The following is a 27,780-nucleotide window of genomic DNA, read 5'->3' as shown; positions in this document are numbered from 1 at the left end:
ATAAGCAGTGCCAGGGATAGATGTGGTATGTGGTGATAAGCAGTGCCAGGGATAGATGTGGTATGTGGCGATAAGCGGCGCCAGGAATAGCTCATGTAGTATGTGGTGATAAGCGGCGCCACCATTAGAGATACTAGATGGCTCAGCTCTCTTAGAGGGCACATTACAATGTCTTGAAGCCCTTTATAGGAGATGTGGTACAATCTATGTGCTGCTATGTTCTGTTTCTAGAGCCCTCCATACTGTCACACACCACTGGCCTGGCGGTGATAACATGAGGAGGGCACGCTGGCACTTGTGGTCCCATATACAGCAGAGGCACAGGAGTCACAGTGCCCTACACGTGTCGGGCTATCCCCGGCCGCCATGCTGAGCACATGTCCCTGCAAGAGCTATGCACCCGCCGCTGCTATTCGCACTTGCAATCATTCCTCACCTTGAACATGACAGCGGAGGGAGGTCAGGCTGCAGGAGGAAACCAGGCCGCGATGCCCTTAGCAACCGCCGGACCCCCTAGCAACGCGTCTGTGCACGCGACGGCACCTCGCATGGGACAAAAATACTTCAAGCTTTCACTTCTGAATTTACCAAAAAAACAAATCATTTCACAAAAACAAGCACTATTTTATTACTCAGGCTACCATTACATTACATTACATGATTCATTTCATCGTCTACGATAGATGGAGTGTGAAGGTTGATGCACAAGGCGCCATCTTTGTGTACGGAAACCGGACGTGATGTAGCTCCTGTTTGGTTGTCATAGTGAGGGTAAACGCTGTGATTCTGGAAAATAAGTGGAGCTTGTGTATACCCGGTGATCCCATCATCAGCTGTACATGTACATAGAGGCCATCGTCATATGTCAGTGTATTATCTCATATGATGATGGATATCCGCGCCACGTCCAGCACATCCATCTCTATCAGTCTTCCCTCCACTACTGCCACACAATCACTGACAGCAGGGAAAGGTCACAGCAAGACAAAGCAAGCAGTGACCCTAGATAAGTAAGTGCCCATGTAATGTCAGTGATAGTACAATTGTGACCTTATCCCTGTCCTGTGACATCACTGTGTGCATATCCATGTACTGTGACATCACTGTGTGTACTATCCCTGTACTGTGACATCACTGTATGTATTATCCATGTAGTGTGACATCACTGTGTGTATTATCCCAGTACTGTGACCTCACTGTGTGTATTATACATGTACTGTGACATCACTGTGTGTATTATCCTTGTACTGTGACATCACTGTGTGTATTATCCTTGTACTGTGACATCACTGTGTGTATTAACCATGTACTGTGACATCGCTGTGTGTATTATCCTTGTACTGTGACATCACTGTGTGTACTATTCATGTATTGTGATATCACTGTGTGTATTTTCCCTGCACTGTGACATCACTGTGTTTTTTATCCCTGTACTGTGACATCATTGTGTGTATTATCCCTGTACTGTGACACCACTGTATGTATTATCCATGTACTGTGACATTATTGTGTGTATTATCCCTGTACTGTGACACCACTGTATGTATTATAAATGTACTGTGACATCACTGTATGTATTATCCATGTACTGTGACACCACTGTGTGTATTATAAATGTACTGTGACATCACTGTGTGTATTATCCATGTACTGTGACATCATCACTGTGTGTATTATCCTTGTACTGTGACACCACTGTGTGTATTATCCATGTACTGTGATATCACTGTGTGTATTATCCCAGTACTGTGACATCACTGTGTGTATTATACATGTACTGTGACATCACTGTGTGTATTATCCTTGTACTGTGACATCACTGTGTGCATTATCCATGTACTGTGACATCACTGTGTGTGTTATCCATGTACTGTGACATCACTGTGTGTATTATCCTTGTACTGTGACATCACTGTGTGTATTATCCATGTGCATCACTGTGTGTATTATCCATGTGCTTTGACATCACTGTGTGTATTATCCATGTACTGTGGCATCACTGTGTGTATTATCCTTGTACTGTGACATCACTGTGTGTATTATCCTTGTACTGTGACATCACTGTGTGCATTATCCATGTACTGTGACATCATCACTGTGTGTATTGTCCTTGTATTGTAACACCACTGTGTCTATTGTCCTTGTACTGTGACATCACTTGGTGTATTGTGCCTGTACTTTGACATCGCTGTGTGTATTGTCCCTGCACTATGGCATCACTGTGTTTATTATCCATGTACTGTGACATCACTGTGTGTATTGTCCCTGCGCTGTGACATCACTGTGTGTATTGTCCTTGTATTGTAACATCACTGTGTCTATTGTCCTTGCACTGTGACATCACTGTGTGTATTGTACTGTGACATCACTTAGTGTATTGTACCTGCACTCTGACATCACTGTATGTATTGTACTTGTGCTGTGACATCACTATGTGTATTGTCCTTGTACTGTGACATCACTGTGTGTATTGTACCTGTACTGTGACATCACTGTATGTACTGTACCTGTACTGTGACATCCCTGTGTGTATTATCCTTGTACTTTGGGGGCGTCTCCAACTGGATTGCTGGATTCAGGAGTAACATAGCTGAAGGGAGAAGGATGAGACATGGCCATGGGTTGATGTGTTGCAGAGGGCATTATTGTAGTGAATCAAGAACCCTGAGTTGCTCTGTTAACGCCCCCCAAAGCACTTTAGCCTTTTTACCTATGTTTAAAGTGAAATATTAGCACGGAAAGAGCTGCTGGAAAATAAAGGGATGGAGATGAGTGACATTGTGGGCATAGCCTCACATAACATAGCTAGGTAACATAGTTTAGGTAGGTAAATTGTGGTGTTATATTCCCTTTAAAAAACAAACAGAAGTCAAAATAAGCTCCAACACTATCACTGTGACAAATGCTTGATAATAGATTCGATGCATCCTGCTAGATATTTGACGAGACATAATTTGGCCTAGTTTGATAACTATATCTTTTTTCAATAATATCTTTTGTCCACAATAATATACTTGTTATTATTTTATGATTGTATTAGTGCCAGCATCACAATACTGGCTATGACTGGCTCACCTGAGCACTACAGCATGTTCTAAAAAAATGATTGGCCTCAAAGGTCCAGCAGAAGACAACCCCATTTTCTGTATAGATGATGCTTCATTTGTTTTTTGTTTTTTTTGTTTTTTTCAGGATTGACCTTGGAGTCGCCGCTATCCGAATTCAAAGAGCGTGGAGATGTCATCGCAACAAACAGATTTTTAGACTCCTAAAGCAGGCTGCCCGAGCTGCTGTCAGTATACACCTAATTTTTTTTATTTTTCTTATATAAATGGTATTAACATTAGATAGCCATGTAATAAAACTTTGATATGTTATCTAAGTGCACTAAACTGTCATCTTCTATTATATGTGTTCTCACTTTTAGGATGACATAAAAATAGTTGAGGTTTTATGTCTACCAACGACATGTCTACCATCGTAAAATCGTAACATTTTCCCCAAACTGTTTTGTAGGAAACCTTTGCAACATATCAAATTCTAAAAAAGGTCAGTCCCCTGGAAGCGGAATTGCTGAAAGACCCTGGGATGCAGTGTAAAGTAAGATTCAGGTAGTGTACTATGATTGGACAGTAGTTCAGCACAGTAACGCGGAGAACAGAACCTAAACTAGGGAAACTCTCTCTTGAAAAATGTTATTAGAGAGTGGTTCTTATATCAACCATTATTTAGGGCATAGAATTTCTTTCATGTCCTCTTAGACTTGAATTGGATCTTTTGTAATCGTCAATGTGCTGCTGTTCTGGAACACTTACCGTTTACCTACGTCTTACTAGCCAGAAGGAGCATTAGGGTCCAGAGCTGGAATCACAGTTCTGCTGATAATCATTCAAAGCCTACAAATTTCTACCAGAACTATACACAAACTTTTACATGTATTGGCACAGGGGTATGTCACTTATACTAAACTTTAACAGGGTATGTTTAAGGCCCTAATATGCCCACCCATATTATACTTACCTTGGTGCGCATGACCCTTGGGCAACAGGACCTGGGACTTCATGTGAATTCCTGTGGCATGGAGCAGAAGGAGGCGAGCCATCATAACTGTATTCACACACCCAGGTAGTTCCGAGTCCTGCTGCTCTGTCATCATGTGACCCACGGCTCATAGTGAACTAGGTAAGGGTACATTCAGATGCCCGTCTATGGAGACGTATATGGGTACGCAAATTTGCGACAGCGTTTACGTCCCAATAGATGGCAATGGCGTTCCGGTCACTTCATAGTGACGGTATTTTATATTCCATACCGTGTACTGGGAAGCAGGAAAAATATTCCAAATGCTGTGAAATTGGTGAAAAAAATGCATTTTCTTGTGGCTTTGGTTTTTACAGCTTTCATTGTGCTACCCAAATGACATGTCTACTTTATTGTGTGGGTCGGAACGAACAAGGAGGTATAGGTTTTCTAATGTTTTCATATGATGATGTCACAGGGAGCAACAATCTAAGCCAATATGGTGACACCAACACATTGCTGGCTTAACAATTGCAATATGCAGTAAAAGCCCACCATGTATGGAGAGGGCTCATCCCATGAGCCCTGTCCATAAACCCACACCCGACACGTGACGTCTTATTAAGGGGTTAATACCTATGATAAAAAGCATTGCCCTTATCCCTAAGTGGATCATTAACATGGCTGCAATGTTACAAAAATCAGTTTGTAAACTTATATACAACTCACCTAATGTGAGTCATTCACACTAAGGAAGTCCTGCATATTAAATTTTACTTGCATTGCAATTCCTCCGTGCTTAAGTGCTATGATATGCTGCTGTATGGAACGTTACATCATTGCCCACTTTAAGTCATGTGACTAAGGTCCTGTTACATTTGCAGATGTGTATGTATCTGATCACATGAAATCACAGCATCCTCCCTGGAGGATGGGGGGTAGTAGAAGTCCATGGAGGCTGCTGTGATTTCATGTGATCAGATACATACATGCGGTAGCTGTTGCAAATGTACCAGAACTTTAGATGAGGTCACCATGGTCACATGACATGCTGAGAAGAGGCATGGAACATGGGGAGGAGTAGATGGGAGGGGCTGACACGCATATTGTCAGGTTACAGCTTACACAATGGATAGCTAAACTAATAAAAAACATTCTCTTTCATGGAAATATACATCTGTGGAATGTAGAATATTATATTTGGTTCATCATAACATACACAAGAATGTGATATGATGTAGGAACCGGACAAAGCCATCCACTATTGCTGTACTTGTAGATGGTTGGTAATATAGTCTTTTTAGATGAGTACATACGATGTAGTCAATCATCCGATTTTCATCTTTTGCAGATTTGCTGGTTATGAGTTTCCGCCATTTATTGTTTTCAAAATTTTCCATAATTCAGGAGGTCATGGAAACCGTTTTATCACTGGAAAGAGAATAATTATGCCTTCAAGTGAGGTACAGTGCATGTGCATAGACTGATAGATACTAACGCATTGCTTGTCAGGGAATGTATTCTGTGTCTGTGTATGTGTTCCAGTTTCTATTCTCCTGATGTGTAAAGTATGAAATGTTCACTCTGCATAAGAGCCCTCCCCCACAGAGTCTGTCATAAATCATGTGAATCAATGTACTCATAAATTGTTAGCTCTTGTGAGCAGGGCCCTCAATCCACTCTTTTAATCTGACCGTGTTATTACTCTGCAATGTCCCATTTTGTTTCTATATGTCCTCCATGATCTGTAAAGTGCCAAAAGTCAACACAAAGCCTGGCTGCTGCTTTGAGAATAGATTGTAGAGGAGAGAGTTTAGTAAGTGGAAGAGCTATTAGTAAGGAGTTACAGTAGTCTAGTCGAGAGTGAATCAGAGCAACAATAAGCATTTTAGTGTCATGATCAGTGGTAACTGTCAGGATCAGAGGTAGTGGATCCTCGAAGCGGCCAGCACAGGTGTGAGGTCAGGAACGGAATCGAGGTCACATCAGGAACAAGCTTTCTCTAAGGCTATGAGACATAAAGATCCGACAGGGGACACAGGAAAGGGCTGGAATTCATCAGAGCAGGCGGTTGGCCAGCGCTAATTATCGGCACGCTGGCCCTTTAAATTTTACAAACTAGGGTGCGCACGCCCTAGGAGACGGAACCGCGCATGCGGGAGCATGGGCATCGCGGAGACCACCGATGGAGCCAGGAAAGGTAAGTTCCTTGCTGGGGCACACAGAGTTACACGGGTGCACTTGTGACCCGCGATATGGGTCTTTGCCTTGCCATAAGTCTCTGAGCTCCTTGGGCAGTTCTTTGACCTCAAGATTTTCTTGTGCTCCGACATACACTGTGAGCTCTGAGGTCTTATATAGACAGGTGTGTGTCTTTCCTTATTCTTAATTAAACAAAGCTGGACTCCAATGAAGGAAAAGAACCATCTCAAGAAGGATCAGAAGGATATGGGAAGAATGTGAGTTAAATATTGAGTGTCTCAATACTTTTTATTACACAAACAATATAAATTATTTTCTGGAATGTGTTCTGGAACAACCCCTTTAACCTTTGTAGATTTTACCCTACAACAGAATATACCATGAACATGTAAGAGGAAGGTGTATGCTGGGAATACCCTATAATTCTGCTGCATATTCGGTAGAAAGTGGCAGGATCATAATTTTTATAGCCACCAATAGATTATTCCTTTAGTATGCTACAATTATTAGAATGCTGATGCCTACTTTTCTCTGTTAAAAAAGTTGTCCAAAAGCATAAAAAATCCTATTGGTGGCCGGGAGGGGGCTGGTTGCCATCTCTCTGGTCAGTGCCCCATGTAAACAAACTGGGACATGGAAGCCATGCTGTGTTCAGAACGCAGTGCGGCTTCTGTGTCCATTTGTCTACATGGGCCATGGACAGGAGTGATGGCAGTGCGGGACACCAGCCCCCTCCCAGCCACCAATAGGATTTTTTATGCTCTCGGGCAACCTCTTTAAAGACTGCAGAAAAACAAACCTCATTTAAGTTTGTTTTCTATTTCTAGGCTGCAATCGATGCTTGCAAACTGATGGGGAACCGCATGTACTATGAGCAAATGATTTGTGATCAACTCGAGCATCAGAAATACAGAGTAACAGATGTTGTGGATGTGGCAACCTTTAAAGATTACATGCAGGTAAGAGACGTTGACCTTGACAGTAAAGGGAAGACAAACAATACGGTGTTAAAGGGGCTGTCCAGTTTCATCAATGAATTGTTATTCATTACATAATGAAAAGTTACACAATTTTCCATTATACTTTCTGCATCATTTGCTTACAGTTTTCTAGATCTCTACTTGTTGACATTCTGCAGGAAGTTCCATTGTTTGCTTCCTGTGGTTAAAAAACGTACCCTGGTCATGTGATGTCACACAGGTGCATGGCTCATTATAACACAGAATTCAAAGCTGTATGTTGTAAGGAGCCGTGCACCTGTGTGACATCACATGACCATGAACAGATAAACAGGAAGTTAACAAGGAATAGAACAATAGAATAAAATAAAACAATAGAATGACAGCAAGCAAAAATCTAAAAAAAAACATTAGTATATTGGAAAATTGTATAACTTTTCCCTATACAAACAATGGGGCTCATTTACTTAGTGTCACGCTGCTCACTTTCGTTGGACTGTGCACATTTTTTCGGGGATTACACGAATTGGACTGGTATTTAACAAGTGTCTGCAGTGGGAAATTGTGTCGCACTTACATGCACCACTAAAAAGATGATGAACTCTCTCGGACCTGAGCGGGGAAGCCACACATGCAGGATATTGGGCGCACAGTGCATTATTGTTGGTGAACTCTAGTGGACGGGTAAGTAAGCGGGTAAGTTGCAAACTAGGACAAACCATTTAAGTAATGTACCGTATATACCGGGTACTCGTGTATAAGCTGAGTTTTTTAGCACAAAAAATGTGCTGAAATACCTCACCTATGCTTATACACGAATCTATATAAAAAATAAACTTACATACTCACCTTCCGGTGCCCCTGATGCTCGGTGCGGCTCCCCGATGCTCCGGTCCCCGTGGCTCCCTGGGACCAGAGCATTGGGGGGTCGTGCCGAGCATCAGGGGCGCCGGAAGGTGAGTATGTAAGTTTATTTTTTATACACTGGGCAAACCAGGGGCTGTCTGGCTATATACCACAGGGGGTTGGCTGTATACTTTAGGGGGTTGGCTGTATACTACTGAGGTGTTGGCTGGCTATATACTGGGAGGCTGTGGCAATGCATTTTCCACCTTCGGCTTATACTCGAGTCAATAGGTTTTCCCAGTTTTTGGTGGTAAAATTAGGGGCCTCGGCTTATACTCGAGTGTATATGGTAAATAATTTATTAAAAAAAACAAAACTCAAAAGGCAAGTCATCCTCTGGTGGACTAGTAGGTTTGCTGTGTAATTTACTATACAGCCTTGTTCATACTGTACATTTTATGATGTTTCTAAACAATGGTTGCAATGTGACAGGTGTGGCAGGGTGGCTGCCACTAGAGAAGCTTTTGGGCATAAAATGTGCATTTTGCCTTATGAAAAGCTGAGTAGAAGACAGACCTGGAAAAGTTGGGTCTGTCTAATTAAGTTGATTAGTTTTCAGCTGGAGGGGCTGCACTAATACATGAGGCAGACTTCACACTGGGCTCCACCCTGGGGAAGAGACAGGCTACGGCAAAGGCCTGTGGAGTGGTGGCAGTGAACTGTTACTGTGTTTTTGGGGTGGCTGGCAGTAGGCCAGCACCTGGTGAGGTAGGGAACCTCGATGTTTAGTTAGTGCCGGAGAGGCTTAGGTATTATTTTTATGTTTTGAGTTTGTGTACTGCCAAATAAAGCTGGCTGAGGCCAGTTTTAACCTTACTCACATTGTGTGAATTCCCTGTGTGTGCTGGTCGTCTGCTTAGGAGACGACGATCCCCGGAGCTAATCCCTTACATATGGTGGCGGTATGCTGTGGCATGGAAATCAGCACACACAGCGAGATTTAAAGGACCAGTAACCCTCATGTGAGAGACTGTTGTTCCTGCTGCTGGAGGCGCTGTGGTCACGGGAAGATTTGTCTTGGTGTGAGAGATATACAGAGACTGCTTGTTTGCTGTGGGAGTAATCACCATGGGTCCGATGGATGAGTTCCAGAGACGCTGTCGGCAGATGATGTGGGAGGACCTTGGAATGCCAGAAGCCATTCGGGTTATGGAGACCCCAACTGCCAAGGCGAGCGGATTCCAGCCGATGGTTCAAGATGTCTGTGATCGGTCTGCAGTTCCTGAGGAGAGGTTGCTATGTGCCGTTGCCGGGGGCAACCGACGGGAGCAGCTTTGCAGATGTCTACGGATGAACCGGTGTGTGGCGGAATGTCCTGCGGCCAAGTGGCCACGTGTTGCAGTGTGTATGCAGCAGCGCAAAGATGTGGTTGCTAGGGGCAACCAACGGCGACAGCATGCGGCTGTGCCATGTGAGGTCAGTGCACCTCATTGTCCTCTGGTCAGGAGACCAGAGAAGTTGCCAGTCAAGACCTGTGAGATGATAGTGGGTGGAATCCCGCTGATGGTGGAACTGGACTGTTCTCAGGATGTCTCCAGAGTTAAACCGGACATCTTATTGTTCCTGAAGTACCAGCCAGGGAAGGGTAAGACTGTCTGGATTGACTTTGAAAGTGATATTGCGATTGTGAAACATAAGCTGGAGATTTGTGCAGATCTGGAGGTGGAGTTCATCCTGGGGAAAAACCTCCCTTTTTTCTGGGACTTGTGGGAAAGTATTCCAAGTAGTGGGAATAGCTGCTTTTCCTGGGAGACCCCTCTGACATCAGGTACAGTCCCAATCTCCCCAAAGGACGATCTGGAGAAGTCTCAGCGACCTGAGGTGATGGTGGGTGGAGTCTCAATAGGTTGCAGTCTGAACTGTGACCAAGGGGTCTTGATCCCACAGAAGGAGACTCTGCCACTGAGACTGATAAAGTCTGATGGACTATGTGATGATGATAATATTTGTGATGCCTTAATTTCTGAAGTTAAACCAGAAAAGTGTAATGTTGTGCATAATCTGCCTATAACCTGTGATTATAGTGTTAACTGTGATTATATGACACTACCTGTAACATGTGACAATTCTGCAATGCCGATAACATCTGATAGCGTTACAATGTCTGTTCAGAATTATGCAGAGTGTGAACTAGGTGCAGCCCTAGATACTGAGAGAGTTAGCTCAGAGGTGCCCCTAGAGGTTGTGAGTTGTAATGACACAGGTAGCGAGCCTGAGATGTGTAATGTAGCTAATGGCAGTTCAGATAGGGATACCGCCATAGCAAGGGCAGGTGAAGATAATGAGATCCTGATTGTTAGTGGTTTCCCTTCAGCCCAGAGTTACACAAACAGTGAGTGTGAACAGAGCCCTAGAGAAGCGGCTACTCGCTCAGAACCTGCAGGAGGTGGGGATAGCCTGTGTCAGTCACCTGTGGAGGAGTCTCACATCAGTGTTCAGGAAATGTCAGGGGGAAACCAGACATCTGATACACCTGAGGCTTCTGAGGAGATTGAGGTACTGAGTTCGTGTGTGAACAAGGCCAGAAGAAGCATCAATAAACTGAAGCGTCATGTGAATACTGGTTTGCGGAATAACTGGTATAAATGCTACAATTGTCACGTGTCTTATAGAAGAAAAGATGACCTAAAGAGACATATATTACAGAAACATGAGTTGAAGATTGATATCTCGTACTGTCCTTTCTGTGATACAGTGTTTGCAAAGAAAAGTGAATGGGAGGTTCACATGTGTACGTGTTCGGGGAACAAAAGAAAGTGCCAAAATGGTGATGCCGACCTCCAGGTGTGTTCTGTCGTGATGTGGCACCAGAAGTGTCCTAGGAAGGAGACCAGGCGTAAACCAGATCCCCAGAAGGTGGTGGAACATGTGATGCAACAGCCCTTTGGTAATTCTGCCTGCAGTGTGGTGAGTGCAGTCTACAACTCTGTGAGGGAAGGTCGCCCATGCATCCGCAGTGATCGTGATGTTGCTGAGAAGGAGGAGAAGCCCTTGACTGACGTTACAGTGACTGGATCAAGGCCTCTCATAGGCATTCTGGAGCCACCGGTTGCCACAAGTAATGACTTTGCTTGCAAAGGTTTGGGGAAACAGGAGTCCAACCTGGCTTTTCTTCAGCAGCCAACTGGAAAAGCCGTATTGAAGACAAATACAGTGACTGGTGCCCGAGACACTGTTACAGGTGCGACGTCCGATATATTGGGCTGGGAAGCTGGTGCAGTACAAGGCGGTGTGGGTGTGACTAAGTCTGTAGTCTCAACCGTGATGGCCACCCAAGTGGGATCGCTTATAACCAGTAGTCTGAATACAGTCTTGGGAAAATCCGAAGAATGGGTTAATGGTTACCCCCCGAAGACAGGTGAAGAGCTGTCTCAGCCTGCTGAACCTGTGGAGAAGGTTGAAGTGGCGCCAAGTCTACAACAAAGGGACCAGCCGAGTTGCTGTGTACGTGTGGAAGCTCTGTCGTCTCGTCTCTGTCATAGTGCATGCCAGCGTTCTCTGGGCAAGTGGAGGAATACCCAGATGGGCCCTACAGAGACTCCAGCACAGCTGCACCCAACGGTAGATCTGTCTGATCATCTGAAGAGCGAAAGTGAAGATGGTCTGGATGGTGAGAAGTGCCTTGAAGATATACCGGGTGATGACTGCAGTGGATGTGAGGAGACAGTGTCTTATATAATGTCAACAGAGCCCTCGAAATTCCTACACAGGAAAGACTCGGTGAAGACTGAGGTGTTGGCCAGCAAGGCGTATGAAGGACTGACCGAGGAAGAGGTCAGCCAGGAACCTAGTGCAAGCCATGAAGAGCTTAAGGCTGCCATTGTGGAAAGTCTATGCCAGGACTTGGGTCCGAAGTCCGAAGTGTTAGCTGGAGGTGATGAGGATGATGCTGATGTTGAGATGAGTTTCACCTACACCGAGAGCGGAGGTTGTGACCTCAGAGGTAGCAAGCGCACAGCTTTGCAGACATGTGACCAGAAGCTCACCAATGTGAATCGTGCCCTGGTTCTGAACGGTAATGCCCCCTTCAATGGCAAAGAAGGTGCCGAAGCTGAAGACTGGAAAACGGGCAAACCCGTGCGTGTCGTGTGCAATGCTAAGGGGAAAAAGCACAGTGCATATGCCTCAGTGGATGGTAACCGGTGTGACGGCATCCACAAGGTGATGAAGAGATGGGGCCTAACCATGCCAAGCCCTGAGGGGTATGTGGAGTCTCCAGTAAAATGCAAGAGAAAGAGGAGAAGAAAATCTATCATTGTTAATAGAGACATGATTGAAGATGATCAGTTGTGTGAAGGAAGAGATGCTGGGACTAATTTTGAGCTGTCTGTGTCTCCTGCAGTTAAGGGAAAAAGCTGTCATTTTCCAGGTATAGAAGATGTAGTAGATAGTAGGGTCTCTACAGTGCTTCTAGGAACTGTAGGGATTAGACCCCAATATAGGAGCTTTGACCCCGGAGGGAGAATTAAGCTTATTGATCAGGCCTACGGCCTTGATCACAGGGGGAGGATATGTGGCAGGGTGGCTGCCACTAGAGAAGCTTTTGGGCATAAAATGTGCATTTTGCCTTATGAAAAGCTGAGTAGAAGACAGACCTGGAAAAGTTGGGTCTGTCTAATTAAGTTGATTAGTTTTCAGCTGGAGGGGCTGCACTAATACATGAGGCAGACTTCACACTGGGCTCCACCCTGGGGAAGAGACAGGCTACGGCAAAGGCCTGTGGAGTGGTGGCAGTGAACTGTTACTGTGTTTTTGGGGTGGCTGGCAGTAGGCCAGCACCTGGTGAGGTAGGGAACCTCGATGTTTAGTTAGTGCCGGAGAGGCTTAGGTATTATTTTTATGTTTTGAGTTTGTGTACTGCCAAATAAAGCTGGCTGAGGCCAGTTTTAACCTTACTCACATTGTGTGAATTCCCTGTGTGTGCTGGTCGTCTGCTTAGGAGACGACGATCCCCGGAGCTAATCCCTTACACAGGACATATATATTCCTTCTTCTATAGTCTATCCTGGTATATCTCCTACCCATGTGAGCAACACACAAGCCCCTGCCCATCCAAATCTTATACAAATGTAATTAGTCAGAGCAGGTAACATTCTCAAACAAACCTAAATGAATGGATGAGTCAAAGAATATTTTCTAAAGCATGAATCATTACAGCATAGCACCAGAATGGCCCGAAACAACCTGTCACCCTGACAATGCACAAGCCCAACGGCATTTTTCTGTATTAAAAAAATGTAATCTTTATTAAATACATGGAATAAAATAAATAGTGAATATTGCTACAATACTGTATAACAGGTGAGACAAATGGGAATGAGCTTCATTACAGACACCTTACAGCTGATCACTGAAGCCTGGGCCTATAGTAAAGCATTCAGAGCGCTTCACCAGAGGTCACAGTGGGCAGAGAGGTCCGTCTGTAACTAGGGGTCGTCTGTAAGTCGGGTGTCCTTAAGTAGGGGACTGCCTGTACCTGTTATAACATTAAAAGCTTAGATAAGCTATAGCAATACATCTGACCATGCATGTGACCAGTATAAATAGAGGCAGGGAAACATAATGGGACATAATACTACCTGTTGTTTCACCCTGAGGTGCGTTTCAACCTCTGCAGGTCTTTCTCAGACAGTCACGTTCTTAGTTTGATGGTGACTCACTCATTTTAGATGCTTTCAGCAGTACATAGTGATCATATATAGTGATCTATTATAGAACAACATAATCCTGTTCAGCATTTTCTGGTACAATATTTCTTTCAATACATTGGGCTAAACAGGCCCGCCGCCATTCCTCACACACCAGTGCCTTGGGATTCATTCAGTGGTAGACTTCTATGGTTACATTCCAGCAAGAACACATTATTATATCTTTTATTAGTAATTTAATGACCTTATGTTTTCTTGTATTGCCAGAAAAGTTTTTTAAAATTGATATATTATTATAATAATAGGCCCGGAAATTAAAAACCCAACAATAAAACACCCCATCATGTAGATTGTCTATTAGCGACTTCTTGATTGTACAGGGTTATGGCAGATGGAAGAAGGAGCTGCGATAGCATTCCCTACGCACCTTCACCTGAATCTATCACTAAGGCCCCTTCCACACTCGCGTTGCATTTCACGTCAGAGTTTGATCAGGGTGCGATCAGGGTTTGGTCAGTGAAAAACGCGCATTTTGCATCAGAGTGCAATCAGTTTTCAGTCAGAGTTTGTTCAGTGTCTCAGTTTTTCACGCGCGTTTTTGATGCAATTTCAATGCAATTTCAATGCGTTTTTCACGCGCAGAAAACGCGCGTGAAATGGACTCAGGACTGAGCTCTATCTTTTCTATGGCAATTGATACGTGAAAAATGCATTGCACTTGCATTGCACTTGCAAGTGTCTCAGAGTGCAATGCGTTTTTGATGCATCTCCATAGACTTGTATGGTGCGTTTTTCACACGCGTGACTTGCAAAAGTAGAGCATGTCGAGATTTAAACGCGCGTTAAAAAAAATGCGCGTGTGTGCGTGAAAAAAAATGCAAGTCTGAAAAGATCCATTGATTACAATGGGTCAGAGTGCAATGCAAGTTCTGCGCATCAAAAGCACGCGCAGAAAACGCGCGTGAAAAACGCAAGTGTGAAAGGGGCATAAAAGTACTTTGTACCAAGACCCCTACATGCCTCTAAATGTGCGACCTCGTACTGTAAATCTGCCCACCACATCTGGGTTCATATGATCCATCTGAAGTGAATGATGGTGTGGATTAGAGTGCTCCAAAAAAGTTTACATTTTTTCAGCAAATTCCGATATGTGAAATACTAAAAAGAGAACTAACAGCAATGATACATGAAAAACATTGACAAGCCTTTTTTTCAGTATACGAGTCACCTTGATGAGACTCCAGCCCATCGTGGAGGAAGAGATAACTGCTGGAGAAAACTTTCTCTGAAAAACATGCCAAGGTCAACCCTTATGTATGACATAGTGGACTACGCAGAATCAGGAACCCTATCTAGTCGACTTAAAGAAGAAATGAAGCTTCTCCTTCAGATGCCTCACACTGAAGATGTACAGCATCGGCAGCTTAGCACCGTCACACAAGTCAGGTGGTGGTCAATTCTTACACTATTACTGTGGCAGATATAACAGACTGTCAAAAATATAGCAAGGGGGAAGGCCACATGTTAGGTTTTCATGGGAACCACACACAGAACAACCCCTTCCTGCAGTTGTTTAATCATAGGGGGTTACACTTGGAAGGCACTCCTTGGCCAAACTGGCTGGAAAAAGACCCACCTGGGTCTTAGACCATTCTAGAACCCTCGTCTGGGAAAACAATAGCTAACTGACCTTGTGTACCCACAGGGTGTGTGGAACGTCACACAATCTTCCTATTTACTTAATGACTTTATATTTTATATTTATTTGATGTAAGTTACTACTCTGTTATCTGTATATTGGGCACAAAGCATTTTAGTGTTTGACACAAATTATAACAGAATTGTGTTGGAAACACTTTAATAAATCTGCCCAGAACTTGGTAACGCTAATCCTTAGGCTGGTCATACTCTAAGGTTATTTGTGAAGGAAACCGTGACGATCCGGACCCCTGAAGGGTACGCAAGGTCACTCAGTTAACCTTTTATAGGTAATCCCAGAACGCACGGGTTCTGAGAGGCGCAGGAAGTGACTTAAACTTGTCCACACAACTTCCGGATATGGCACAGCAATAAATCTCAGCCCTGAACTCAAGGAGCTGCCACCAGTTCTCCTCTAATACTAGCCCGGACCGTAATGGGATTATATAGAGTGAGGAGCCAACCCAGTAGCATGTATATATGCGAGACACAGACGTGGGGATATGTGGAACGGGATAAAAGAGCAACACAGGTTACATTTTATATTTAATTTCCTTAAGGGCACACTAGACAAACAATATTTTCAGTTGGGATATATACGGTTACACAGAGTACAACATACAAGGTAGCACTACAAGTAACAGCACTTCACTAAGTAAGTCACCTTTGTGTGTGGCTAATGGAACCTGATAGACCACACCTAAAGATCGTTCTCTGCTCTTGATGGTAAAATGGATCCCAGACAAAAGACAAGGGACATTCAGAGGTGCCTGATTATATCAGGTGGGGTCATACCTCTGCCCACCTAAAAGAGGAATCGTGGGTCCTTCCTACCTGGTACTATAACCAGAGCCCTGGAGAAGCCAAAACTTCTCAAAGGGAAGTCGTAGGGTCATGGTTCTGGTATCATTGGACCCAGGTGAATCCCTGGATCGCATTGATACTAAACCTGACACATTTGCCATTGTCCTATCCAGAGTTATTGATATCTCTGGAACCAAGTATACTAGAGTTCCAGAAATCGCAGCCCCATGACCACCTGATTATCACAAATCCAAAAATGTATTTGTTCTTCTGGTGATATGGACCATAACTCCATAACTGTCCCTATTCAACCATGTGATTTGAGAGTTTTAATGGCTCTTTGTTTGAGACTTGGGGGGGGGGGAGGGATTCATGGAGTCAATCTGACTGCAAAAGTCTTTGAAGCAAAGTCGCATGCTGTGTTTGTAAACGATCTAGCTCAATTAGGCCAAGGCCAATTGCTTATCTGCTTTCTTCTTGAAACTTATATTCTGCTATTTCACAGATCACCTGCACCTCCACCATCATCAGCCATTTCTACTTACCTGTCGTCAATGCATTCAGTGGCACCGAGAAACTCATCCCGCAGATCACATAAAGCTCGCTGTAAAGTAGCCAAAATGAGGCGACTTTATGGCCCAGAAAAAGAACAGGTAAAAATAAATCCAGCTTTTTCTCCTTTAGGCCTTTTGCCCACAAACGTTTTTCTCAAGTCCAATGTGATCTGATTCAATGGATCTTTTCAAACATTATATTTTCGCGCCTCCAAATGCAAAGCGTCAAAAGTAGAGCATGTCCTATTTTGATGCGAGTCTAAAGGAAAAAAAAAACCCATTGAAGTCTATGGGTGCGTGAAAAAAAACAACTTATTTTTTTTTACCTGTGCGAGCTTCCAGGAAGTTGTTGAGAGCAGACAGAATGACACATGTAAAAGTAGATTTTTGCTACAAAAAATGCATTGTCGCATCACACTTGGATTGAAAATTTGTCATTTCATAGTCTTATCTCTGGGTATTAATTGAGTAAATCTACCGCCTATTCCTTGTTATCTGGCGTGTCCAGACTTCAAACTCACTGCAGGGGAAGAAAGGAGCAAAAAATATGTGATAGACAATATTTTTTTCCTTAAAGGGGTATTCCAAGAATATGAACGTCTGATATAAAAACCCATGATATAAATAAATGAATAAAACAAAACTCAATGGGGGAGATTTGTCATAAGTCTCTTAGAGCAGAAATGTTCTAGTTGCCCATGGCAACCAATCAGAGCTCAGTTTTCATTTTCTCACAGCTGTTTATAAAAATAAAACTGAGCTCTGATTGGTTTCTATGGGCAACTTGAACAGTTTTACCTCAGAAACTCATGATAAATCTTCCTAATTGTCATGAGTCATAAAATTGAGCTTATATAGTTTGATTTTATGAATCACAATATTTTATGGCCTTTCTAAAGTACTTATATATTATAGCACTTATAATAGAGGTATCGGCAACCCCCCCCCCACCCTTTAGCCTCTAAGTGATGCAAAATATGACTCTTCTCTGCTTATTTTTACATCAAAAATCATAAAATCTAGAAAGGAGAATTGATAACCCACCTGAGCATGCTAGTAGTTTAATGGATGACACAGACCCTATAAATGGCAGCCCTATGATACCTTAGGTTTGTTGAAAGAGCAATGGCAGGTAATTTACATTGAGCCACGTAAACAGTGAATGTTTTATTATCTATGACAATACTACTAGTGGTTAATCTTCTCCATGCTTCTTGGTAGGATCAGGATAATTCTGGAAACACCAACCAACGATTCACAGGTCAACAAGAGCAATCAAACCAGGTTGTGTTTTCCGATGATGACTGGGATGAAGAAGCAGAAAGACTTTATGCTTGGAGTCAAAGCCTGTCTTTAGAAGATTCCGGAATGCCATCCCCTGTTCATTTATAAAAACCATGGACTTTGTAAATGAGATTGAATATATTGGACTGTCCACAGATGCTGAATACAGAACATCGGCCGCCAGTTTTTTTGTCTGACTTTGCACATTCTTTTCAGTGCAAACTACTTGCACATGTGTCGCAGCTGCACTATACCCGGCGCAACACAAAATTCTGCACATAAAGGGGAGTTCCTGTGCGCCACATTTATCATGCAGAGTCCGACAGAAGTGTGTTGCACACCCCTTGTTAAAGGTGCACCATAAAAAAAGTTGGTGCCCTCTGTTGGAGCAGTGCAGGGGGCGCCAGATTCATGAAGAACGTACAACACAATTCATGAATCTGGCGCCCCTTGCACACTACACAGGTAACTGCGTATAGTATGGACTGCACTGTTTTTGCTAAATGTGGGCCATCAACTTATAAAATATGTATTCTCTGGCAATGAGATACCTGTACAAAGCGGAATATATAATAAGTGGTAAATGTTAAAAATTGATGTTTTAATATAGCTACTGTAAGCAAATCTACAAAATTGAAAACCGTCTTGATGCACATGGCTGATTTGCATAACCATAAAAGTTTTTTTTTTTTTAGTATCTGGAAAGTCTCATTATTTTGTGGAGGTATTTTACAGCTATTTTATAGGGAGTCTTACACCACCCCAATCATTATGATCTGCAGTATTTTTGAGAGAAATTCACTATGATGTTAAACATACCAATATTATTTCTGTACATGATGCGGTTTCTGAGAAATTCCCATTTTAAACCATATGCTAATTAGGTAGTTGATGTACTGAAGTCACATCCTTAGCACCCAGAACACCACTATTTCTGCTTGGACTACGACCTTCTTTGTAGGATCAGCAGGAGATTTCTCTTCTGAGAAGCATGGACATGAGAGAAGTGATTTAGGTGGGAATAGCAGTACACCAGGGGCTGAGGACATGCCCCTGTGTACACCAACTGTCTGACAAGAGGAATATCCCAGAAATGGCATAATGGATAGAAATCAAAATATGTTGGAAATTACACTGCACGCCTCTACATCATGCTTTGAGCATAATATAACGCCTGGTGGAGGCGACACAGCCTTTAAAGTTTGAAACTCTACTTTCATAATGATTTTCCCCACTTTAAAAACAAAACAGAACATTGTCCATATTTCTGTTTTGTAGCTGCTTGTCAGAAATGCTTCTCTGCAGCAGTGAAGTGGACAAGAACTCTTCCTGTCTTTGGCCCTGAAGTGGAGTTAAATTTAGAATGCCCAAAGATCCCATGATGCCCTGTGTTTTCTTATTAAGTAATCTAGTAGTTAATCCAGTAAGATTCCTGCAAGTAAATCCAGCTAGCAATACATAGTATATATACAGGATGTACATATTGACTATCCTGGCAATTTCCATCACATGTAGAATAGACCTTGTAATAAGTAGCAGAAACCAGCTGTGAAATAGTTACATGATGTGTTATGTGAGTACTACGTGTGAACAGCTCCCTGCTGTTCAGTTACATTTATACAGTATTACTGCAGTTGTTTGTGCATTCTTGGTCTTCATGGATGTGTTTTTCTCCACTCAAGTCCCTGTTCAATTCCCTTTCATTGTTATCCACCCTGCTCCTGTGCTAGTCACTAAGCTGTAACAAAGTGCATGGAGCTGGCCTTGTGTTTGGCAACCTCTGGCTAAACTGAGGAGGATAGCAAAAAAATTGCTAGACATAGATAATTATGACAATAGGCAAGGTAGTTCTATGTGGCACATAGATGCAAAAAAAATATATATATTAATGAACTGAGGTATGAACTGTCTCTTACGAATACCGAATTTAAGAAATACCACAAAGAAGAAAGGACGCACAAACATCGATGTGCTTGAAGACTAAAAATTTTATTTACATCATTTTATACATAACTGTACATAGTATATATTAAAACAATATTAAGATATGTTACAACCAATTTTTTAAAATACTTATTAAAAAAAAAAAAAGTATAATCCTCATTACGCCAACCTCTATTCGTTAGAGGTGGACTATTTCCAGAAGAACATCTCAGAACATGGCTTAAGTTACTGAACTAATTGTAATGTGAAGGTTATTTGTCCAGGATGGAAGATATCACCTAGGGATACATGTGCCATGTTTTTTCCCCCCTATCAAACATGTAGAAGCATTTTCTGGCTATAAAAAACCTATAAATGAAGTCCTGTGATTCCAGCAGCCTCTGCATGGATTTAGACATTGTACAGGAGAGCACTAACAGCTGCTATTAGAAGTCGAAGAACATGGGAAATCTCAAAACTAAAATTTGGCCAGTGTGATCTTTAATTTTCAAGATTAGATAGTTATACTTAGGCATAGATCGGTTATATTCAGCTGAAGTGTAAACACTACATATTATTCGGCGTACATACATTTTGGTTTATAGTTGCAGGATATGGATAATATATTAGGTTATAAATCTACAGTAGATATTAGAGTTTAGATATTTGACATGCTGCTTTGCATTCATTTATGGATTTCGGCAACTGAGATTCTTGAGTCGGATCACAATATATTTACACACCATAAATGTAACAAAGGTTTAATAACGGAAGGTAACGATGAATAACAACTACTGACCGATTACTGTAAAACTTGACCGTTGCCAATGCAAAGTTACCAACAGTACAAATACTTAGCGAATGCTGGTGCTGGTGTGTCATGTGCGCCAAGTATATAGTGTAGGGGTGTGTAACTTTTATAACTATTACTGGGCATTTTCAACAAAGCGATAACTATTGAGGATCTTGGACCACCAGTGATGTCTATTAAAATAAAAAAAGAATCTGCTCTCAGGAATCCGCATGTAGTCTGACCTGAAGCATTTCTATAGTTCAGAGCAGCAGAACACTCGTCCGACACAAATTATGTGTTTTGATACAAATATTTCAATGAACTATAAAATATTAAGGGAATTGTCCACTTTCAACAAATAAAATAATTTTTGGTAGAATGAAAAGTTATACATTTTCCAATATACTTTCTGTATCAATTACTCGTGATCTCTGCCAACATTCAACAGGAAGCTTCACCGTTTACTTCCTGTGGATAAACACCAGTCCTTAGTCATGTGGTCATCTGTGCGACATCACATGACCAGCAAACAGTGTTTATTCACAGGAAGTAATTAATAAAGCTTTGTGTGACCCGGCTCACCAAAGCAAGGAATGGGCTGTAGGTAGAAGAGTTCTTATTGTCATTTTTATTTATGGCACAATTCCTTAAAATCAGTAGTTCTGAACAAGTAATAATTTTTTTTTAGCAGATTCTAAAAAATAAATAAAATAAAAATAGCCATATACTATCATGGACTGAGCACAGTTTTGAGGATGCCACTTCTGCATTATGCAAGTAGTCCCTTCTTTCCAAAATCCTGCTGCCCAAGGGTCATGTGACCGTAAATCCCAGCGTTGAACGGTTACAGGGCACGTGTAACATGAGTGACCCAGTTTGGTTAGTAAAACTTAAACTTGGTATAAGTGACCAACCCCTTTAAGGGTGGAGGTATAAAATGACAAAATATGTAAAAGTTAACACCCTCATTTATTAAGGAAGTAGAGTGACCTTGTATTTGGGGGAGGACAAGTCTCCAACCTTCATTTTGAAATGCCTTCATACTTGCCTCCCTTTAAGCCCAACCAAAGTATAACGCTTAGGCTGGAAGTACTAGAATCTCAAGACGATGCATCAGACAAGTAACTGGTGCAATTGTATGCATGAATATATAGCAAAAGCCTTACTCCTTTTGTGATGTGGCAATAGTATTTACTGTATATGACACATATGATCCTATTAATAACCATCACTGCAAATATTTGGTGCAGCTTTATCAGAATAGTGAGCTCAGCTTTCATTTCCCCACAGCTGTTTATTAAATGAAAGTTGACCTCTGATTGGTTGCCGTGGGCAAATGGAACAGTTCTGATAAATATACTCATGATGGGGGAGATGAAATATAAGATTTCACATCTTAAATCTAAACTTTACAAAAAGGTAAATAAAGGGCGTATTCTGGGAATATGAAGGTCTATTACAAAAACCTATAATGCTATAAATAAATAATTGCAACAAAATTCAATATCATTAAATCACAGAACAGAGATTAAATAGTTTGCTTTTATGATTCACAAAGTTTTATTGGCTTTCTAAAGTAGGCGGAGTTATCTTCAAGATGGCCGCCACCGACAACTGTCAGTCCCATGATCCTTCAGTTCGCAGCTCCTCCACCCATCCTTTGCGCCCAGTGGACTGGGACCGACTGTCCCGATCTGTCCCGAATGATGGGGGACATTTACGAGCACCAATGTATCATAGCATCCACACACCCCTCTATCCTGCCAGATACATCAAGAGGCATAAGCCGCTGGCTAAAACTACGCCAAAAATCTGCAAACAAAAGCTTGTTTTTTTTAATCACACAGGCACGGGCAGGACGTCCCATGCCCAATCTACGCCCCTTCAACACCCACATGGCATGGATGTGTAGTAGTCGCTCTTAAAATCTCAAATTCCTGCTCAAGAATTTGTGATTATCTCACTGCGTCTAAGCCAGAAAACTGGTGAAGCTGCAGTGATAAATCTCCCCCGGCGTGAAACTGCCTTCACCTCACTGAGATGACGTTTGACCACAACAACGGCCATACTGGATGCTCTGCAACCAACCCACTACAGCCAAACATAGTGGTGATCACATGACCGACCCTGGCTGATGCAGGACATGTGACCGCTGTCCATCTTCTGTCCTGTGTCTGCTCCACGCGGGGAGGAAATCACTGCCTTAAAGGGCCAGTAGCAATTTAATTCTTCATCATAATGTATGAGCACAACAAGGGGAGCAACATTTTATTAATTACATATAAGCTTATATTTTAACGACCCATTTGAACATTAATTATGCTTATTCCTGGAATACCCCTTTAAGAAAAATTATTATAGTCAACATAGCAGAAGTTTTTAACTGCATTTCCACCCAGTGTATAGTTTCTAATACATAAAACATACGAAACAGGAGAAGTAATAGTAGTAGTATACCTGAGGTTAAAAAAAATTTTAAAACAGAAAAAATAATCTAGTGCCATAAAAAACAACCGCTCAGTGATTTAAAGAAAGCCGCAGTAACAGTATCAACTGTAGTAAAAATACTTGAATGCCAAAATAGATCAAACTATTGTGCATCGTGAAGTATTAAACGTGTAAAATCACCATCTGAGATTTATTCCTGGAAGACAAACTAATAAGAGAAATCATCGGAAATAGGTTTTTATAAACTTGCAAGGATTAAATATACAAAGATCTAGTATAAAAGCTATGTAAAAGTGTACAAAGAAGTTGGTATGATGTAAAGTGTTAGGTTTGCCCATGCATAATCCTTATAAAAAATTTGAGCAACCAGAGAGGAATGAAAATCAGCAGAGGACATTCTGTACAGAGCCTGCAGTCCTGAATGAGAATAACGTATATTCACTGGACTATCTACTTGCACAAAAATCAAGGGTTAGAACATCAATATCAATAATATCGTAATATCAATGGAGTCCCAACTATTAGGTATATGTAATAAATACAGGTGAGAAGCGTCAATGAAAAGAAATTTACTTTACTTTAAAGGGACCTCATGTTTTTGGTAATCTGTGCGGAAGTGTGTGTGTGTGGGGGGAAGTAGAGTAATATTGTAACATATCTTATATACTCTAGAATAAGCCGAGGCACCTAATTTTATCATAAATCAGTGGGAAAGCGTATCGACTCGAGTATAAGCCTAGGGTGGGAAATGCAGCCACTACTCTCTGATAAACTGTCCAGGAGTCTCTCCTCATGAATGAAATGTCCACAGCAGCGCCTCCAATTAATGAAATGTCCAGCACAGTGCTGGAAACTTAGTACTCACCCTCCGACGCTTACCCCTGGTGTCCTTTTCTACCCGAGTATAAGCCGAGTGGTGCTTTTTCAGCACAAAAATTGTGCTGAAAATCTCGGCTTATGCTACAGTACATCTATTAATAGTTCTGCTCTATGTAAAGTAAAGCTTCCCGTCTTTTACCTCATCAGCCAGAGATTCCAGACCATAAATGGAGGCCACAGATGGAGGGTCATGCGATCTCTCTGTCCATGAACAATTTCCCTGCCAGGACCTTATGATACGATTCATGTTTATAACATCAAGGTCCTGGCAGGGCGATTGAAGTCTATCTGTCCATGAACAATCTGTCAATTCCTGGCAGGGCAATTGTTCATGGACAGATAAAAATCACATGACCCTTCATCTGCAGGCCATTTTATGGACAGGAATCTCTGGTTGATGAGGTAAAAGACAGGAGACTTCATTTTACATAAAGAATACGGTGAAAAACCTTTAATAGATGTATAATATATTGAACAATTACCTAATACCCTGCTCCCCACACTTACATACAAAGGAAAAGTTACCAAAGCCTTTAATAGTTTTATTTATTGTACAGTAAGCAAATAGTTAAGATCCTTTAACGATCCTTAACGTGGGTTATCAATATTAGGCTGGATTCACATTAGTCAGTGATCACGCATGTGAGGAGTGCCGTGCCACGGACTGATCACTGTGCTGGGGACTGAACTCTGTGCAGAATATTGATATATGGTACAAGGAGTCCTGATATAAGGGAACAAGAAAAATAATTCAGTCCCAAGCCTAGCGATCAGTCCGTCGCACAAACAGATCACATACAAATGTGAATCCGGCCTTAGATTGGTGCGGCATTGACACCATAATGATCAACAGATTTAGGAATGGCAGATTCATCACAGCACCATAATATATATGCTGGCTGTGACTTGACAAGTTTCCCTCACATCCTCGAACAAGCGCTATTAACTAACTCTTTTTACAAATTAAATCTCAGTATATCCTTAACCCCTCGAATTTTCAATGAGGCTTTTAATAAATCAATTAGCGTGTGAGCCCCATTGGGGACAGGGACTGATTTGATATGCTTTGTACAGCGCTGTGTAATCTGTGTGCGCTATATAAAGAATTATTATTATTATTAAAAGATTGTAATTTTTGCATAGATGTGGCCTAAGGATACAGGTTATTACTGTATAATTTATCACTGAACTTTAATAGTACTCACACACATGACCAACCTTTTTTAGATGCAAAAACGGCCACTGCAACTTTTTTTGGCGTCTAAAACACGGACCTGTTGACTTAATGGGAAATACAGCCAACTTGCCGTGAACTGGACGCAAGACCTCAAGTCAAACAAAATAGAACAGGTCCTATTTTATGACGTTTGTTTTTGCGGCAGGTTTTCTCCACAGAAGTCTATGGGAACCGGAAAAAAACCCCTGCCTGTTGTTGTGGTGGGTTGCCCGGGTGACAGTCCACTGTATTTTTTTTTCGGATAAAGCTTGCAAAATGATGACAAAAAGTCTGAAAAACTTCAGCAAAAATATGGGACTGCAAATACATGTGTATTAGGCCGCATACGGTTAATGATGAGTAAAAAAAAAAAAAAAAAACCTGTACAAATTATATAGCAAAACTTTAAAGAACTTGGTTAGAGAAAATGGGTGATACAGATTCTCCTTAGGCTATCTGCACACATAGAGAGACGGCTGTTTGTGAGGCATTTTATGGGCTCAACATGCAGATTAGCCTCCATTCATGCGAGCCGAGCTGCAGTGACTTGGTTCAGCCACAACACAGAGTGGAGCAATATATGCAGTTACATAGCGGATATATGCGAAGAATAAGAAAATGTAATAAAAGATACAGAAAAGAAGATAGATGTTTGCATTAAAAGAATGCAAACATGCGCTATACCCGCACTGAAGCGGCCCCTCCACCCTCCATAGGAAACAGAGGATCACGGCCACACACTAGGGAAGATGGAGCCTGTACTATCTTTTCCCTGTGTACGGCACGGCACCGGGTGCCGTCTATGGGGACGTATATGTGGCCACATGTACGTCCCCAGACAGCCGTGTGAATGAACCTATTCATGCCATAGATGTCTAATGGGGATTTTTGTCTATCGCTCTTAGCTGAACTGGTGCAGTTTCTGTTATGTTAATATGGCAAATGGCCATGACCATTACCTCTTCTCACTGGTAATAGGGAGTAAATGTATAGGAACATTATCTATACTGAAGGTTTGTTTTCTTATACTAAAGTAGTAAATAAATTTTATTAAAAAAAAAAAAAAGGTTTTCTACACTATCTCCTATTCATAGGATGTCTGTCATAGCCGAGGACTGCTAGAGCCACTCACTGTCACTGGTGGTATTGATTTAGTTGAAAGAGAGCAGATTATAGGCCACAATTTTACCTTCTCGTAGAAAAAGGTGGTGGGGGTAGGATTCCAAAATATTGCATAAAATCAATTTTTTATTTGCCAATTATTACTATTCCAAAAAAGCACCAAGAGGCCGCCTTCATCAAGCTGCAACGGTGCCACAAGTGGTCCCTCTGTCCAGGCCGGGTTACTTGGTGTGAATGCGCTGTACATAAAGGCATCACTGCTATCATGTGGCTGGAGAGGTCCACATGACATCCACTGACGCGTCACCTACAAATAAAGAACATTTTCTATTTTGCACAGAATTTTATTTCCAACCTATTAAAATAAAAATCCTTTCAATAAGTTTTTAGTACATTTTTCTAAAAACCATAAAATTGGACGCAAGGATTACCTGCTTATCCTTTCCCATTTTAAACGGGTTATAAGTAGGGCAAATAAAGTGAAAGAAGAAGCACTTTATTCTGTGCTCAAATATATGGTCGAAGGATGAGATTATAGCTGCAAGCCAAAGGCTGAGCTCTGCCCCCCTGATATGGCAAATTCACAGCGTTGAATGCACCTGAAAACAGACAGACAATTTCAGCCATTCCACTGCAGATAGGTTTGCCACCAAAGCCTTAGACTATGGCCAAAGGTGGCACTCAGAGCCCCTCTCGGTGAGGACCTAGGCTATCACCCTAGTACAGTTAGCCAGACAAGGCCGCCCTCCTGCAGTCAAAGGAAGCCCAGGACGTGCCACGCCAAGTGTTATTTTAAAGTTTCACGTCCTTGGCTGCCTGGGAGTAACAAAGATGGGAGAAGGTATGGACAGGCTGGATTATTATTGGAGCAACCCCCTCCTCCCCCGATTCTTCCTGTACGAGAGAACCTGGATGGAAGCCACACTGATCATCTGACATTTGCCACTTCTTTCTACTGTATTGTCTCCTCAAGACACTGATACGATTGAAAGCTGTGACAGGACAGAGCAGTTAATAATAAGTTACTGCTTAAATTACTATGTAATCACTGTGATAAATAGGTGGGTTTTGGTTGTAGTTTGGGCACTCAAAGGTTCACAATCACTGGCCTAAGGTCTCTTCTTCAGGCGTTTGTTCACTTATTGTAAATCAATATCACACAGAGTCCTACTTTTGACTTTCTCTTAGCTGGTCTAGTGAGTCTGACTTAATGCAGTACAAGGCTGGTGAGTTATATTTTGCACCTCAGATAAGTTGGGGTACATTTACACTGCCGTCTATGGAGATGTATATGCGGCTACAAATTTGTGGTCGTATATACGTC

The 27,780-nt window shown here is 42.0% G+C and overlaps 2 protein-coding genes across 4 annotated transcripts in view; one reads left to right on the top strand and one right to left on the bottom strand.

Annotated features, from left to right (window-relative positions):
• Nucleotides 1–587, bottom strand: part of APOO (apolipoprotein O) — a 42,861-nt gene extending 42,274 nt beyond the window's left edge. For both annotated transcript variants that reach the window (XM_072138009.1, XM_072138010.1), the window contains exon 1: nt 437–587. In XM_072138009.1, coding sequence (XP_071994110.1) covers nt 437–445 — 9 coding nt within the window. In that variant the 5' untranslated portion in view covers nt 446–587. The remainder of the gene's footprint in view (nt 1–436) is intronic.
• Nucleotides 511–18,745, top strand: C2HXorf58 (chromosome 2 CXorf58 homolog). 2 transcript variants are annotated; one of them, XM_072138007.1, is made up of 8 exons: nt 511–1,010; nt 3,193–3,292; nt 3,517–3,611; nt 5,372–5,483; nt 7,050–7,181; nt 14,952–15,181; nt 16,743–16,890; nt 17,815–17,892. In XM_072138007.1, the coding sequence occupies exons 1-8, from the start codon at nt 883–885 to the stop codon at nt 17,854–17,856; spliced, it is 987 nt and encodes a 328-aa protein (XP_071994108.1). In that variant the 5' UTR covers nt 511–882; the 3' UTR covers nt 17,857–17,892. The 2 variants fall into 2 exon arrangements, with proteins under 2 accessions (XP_071994108.1, XP_071994107.1); XM_072138006.1 differs by lacking the exon at nt 17,815–17,892 and adding an exon at nt 18,013–18,745 and having other exon boundaries at nt 517–1,010.
• Nucleotides 18,746–27,780: the final 9,035 nt, after the last annotated feature.

The sequence above is a fragment of the Engystomops pustulosus genome, chromosome 2 (genome assembly GCF_040894005.1).
Source record: "Engystomops pustulosus chromosome 2, aEngPut4.maternal, whole genome shotgun sequence".
Lineage (NCBI taxonomy): Eukaryota > Metazoa > Chordata > Amphibia > Anura > Leptodactylidae > Engystomops > Engystomops pustulosus.
The sequence above is the reverse complement of the archived record's forward strand: the minus strand, read 5'-3'. Positions and strand labels throughout refer to the sequence as shown.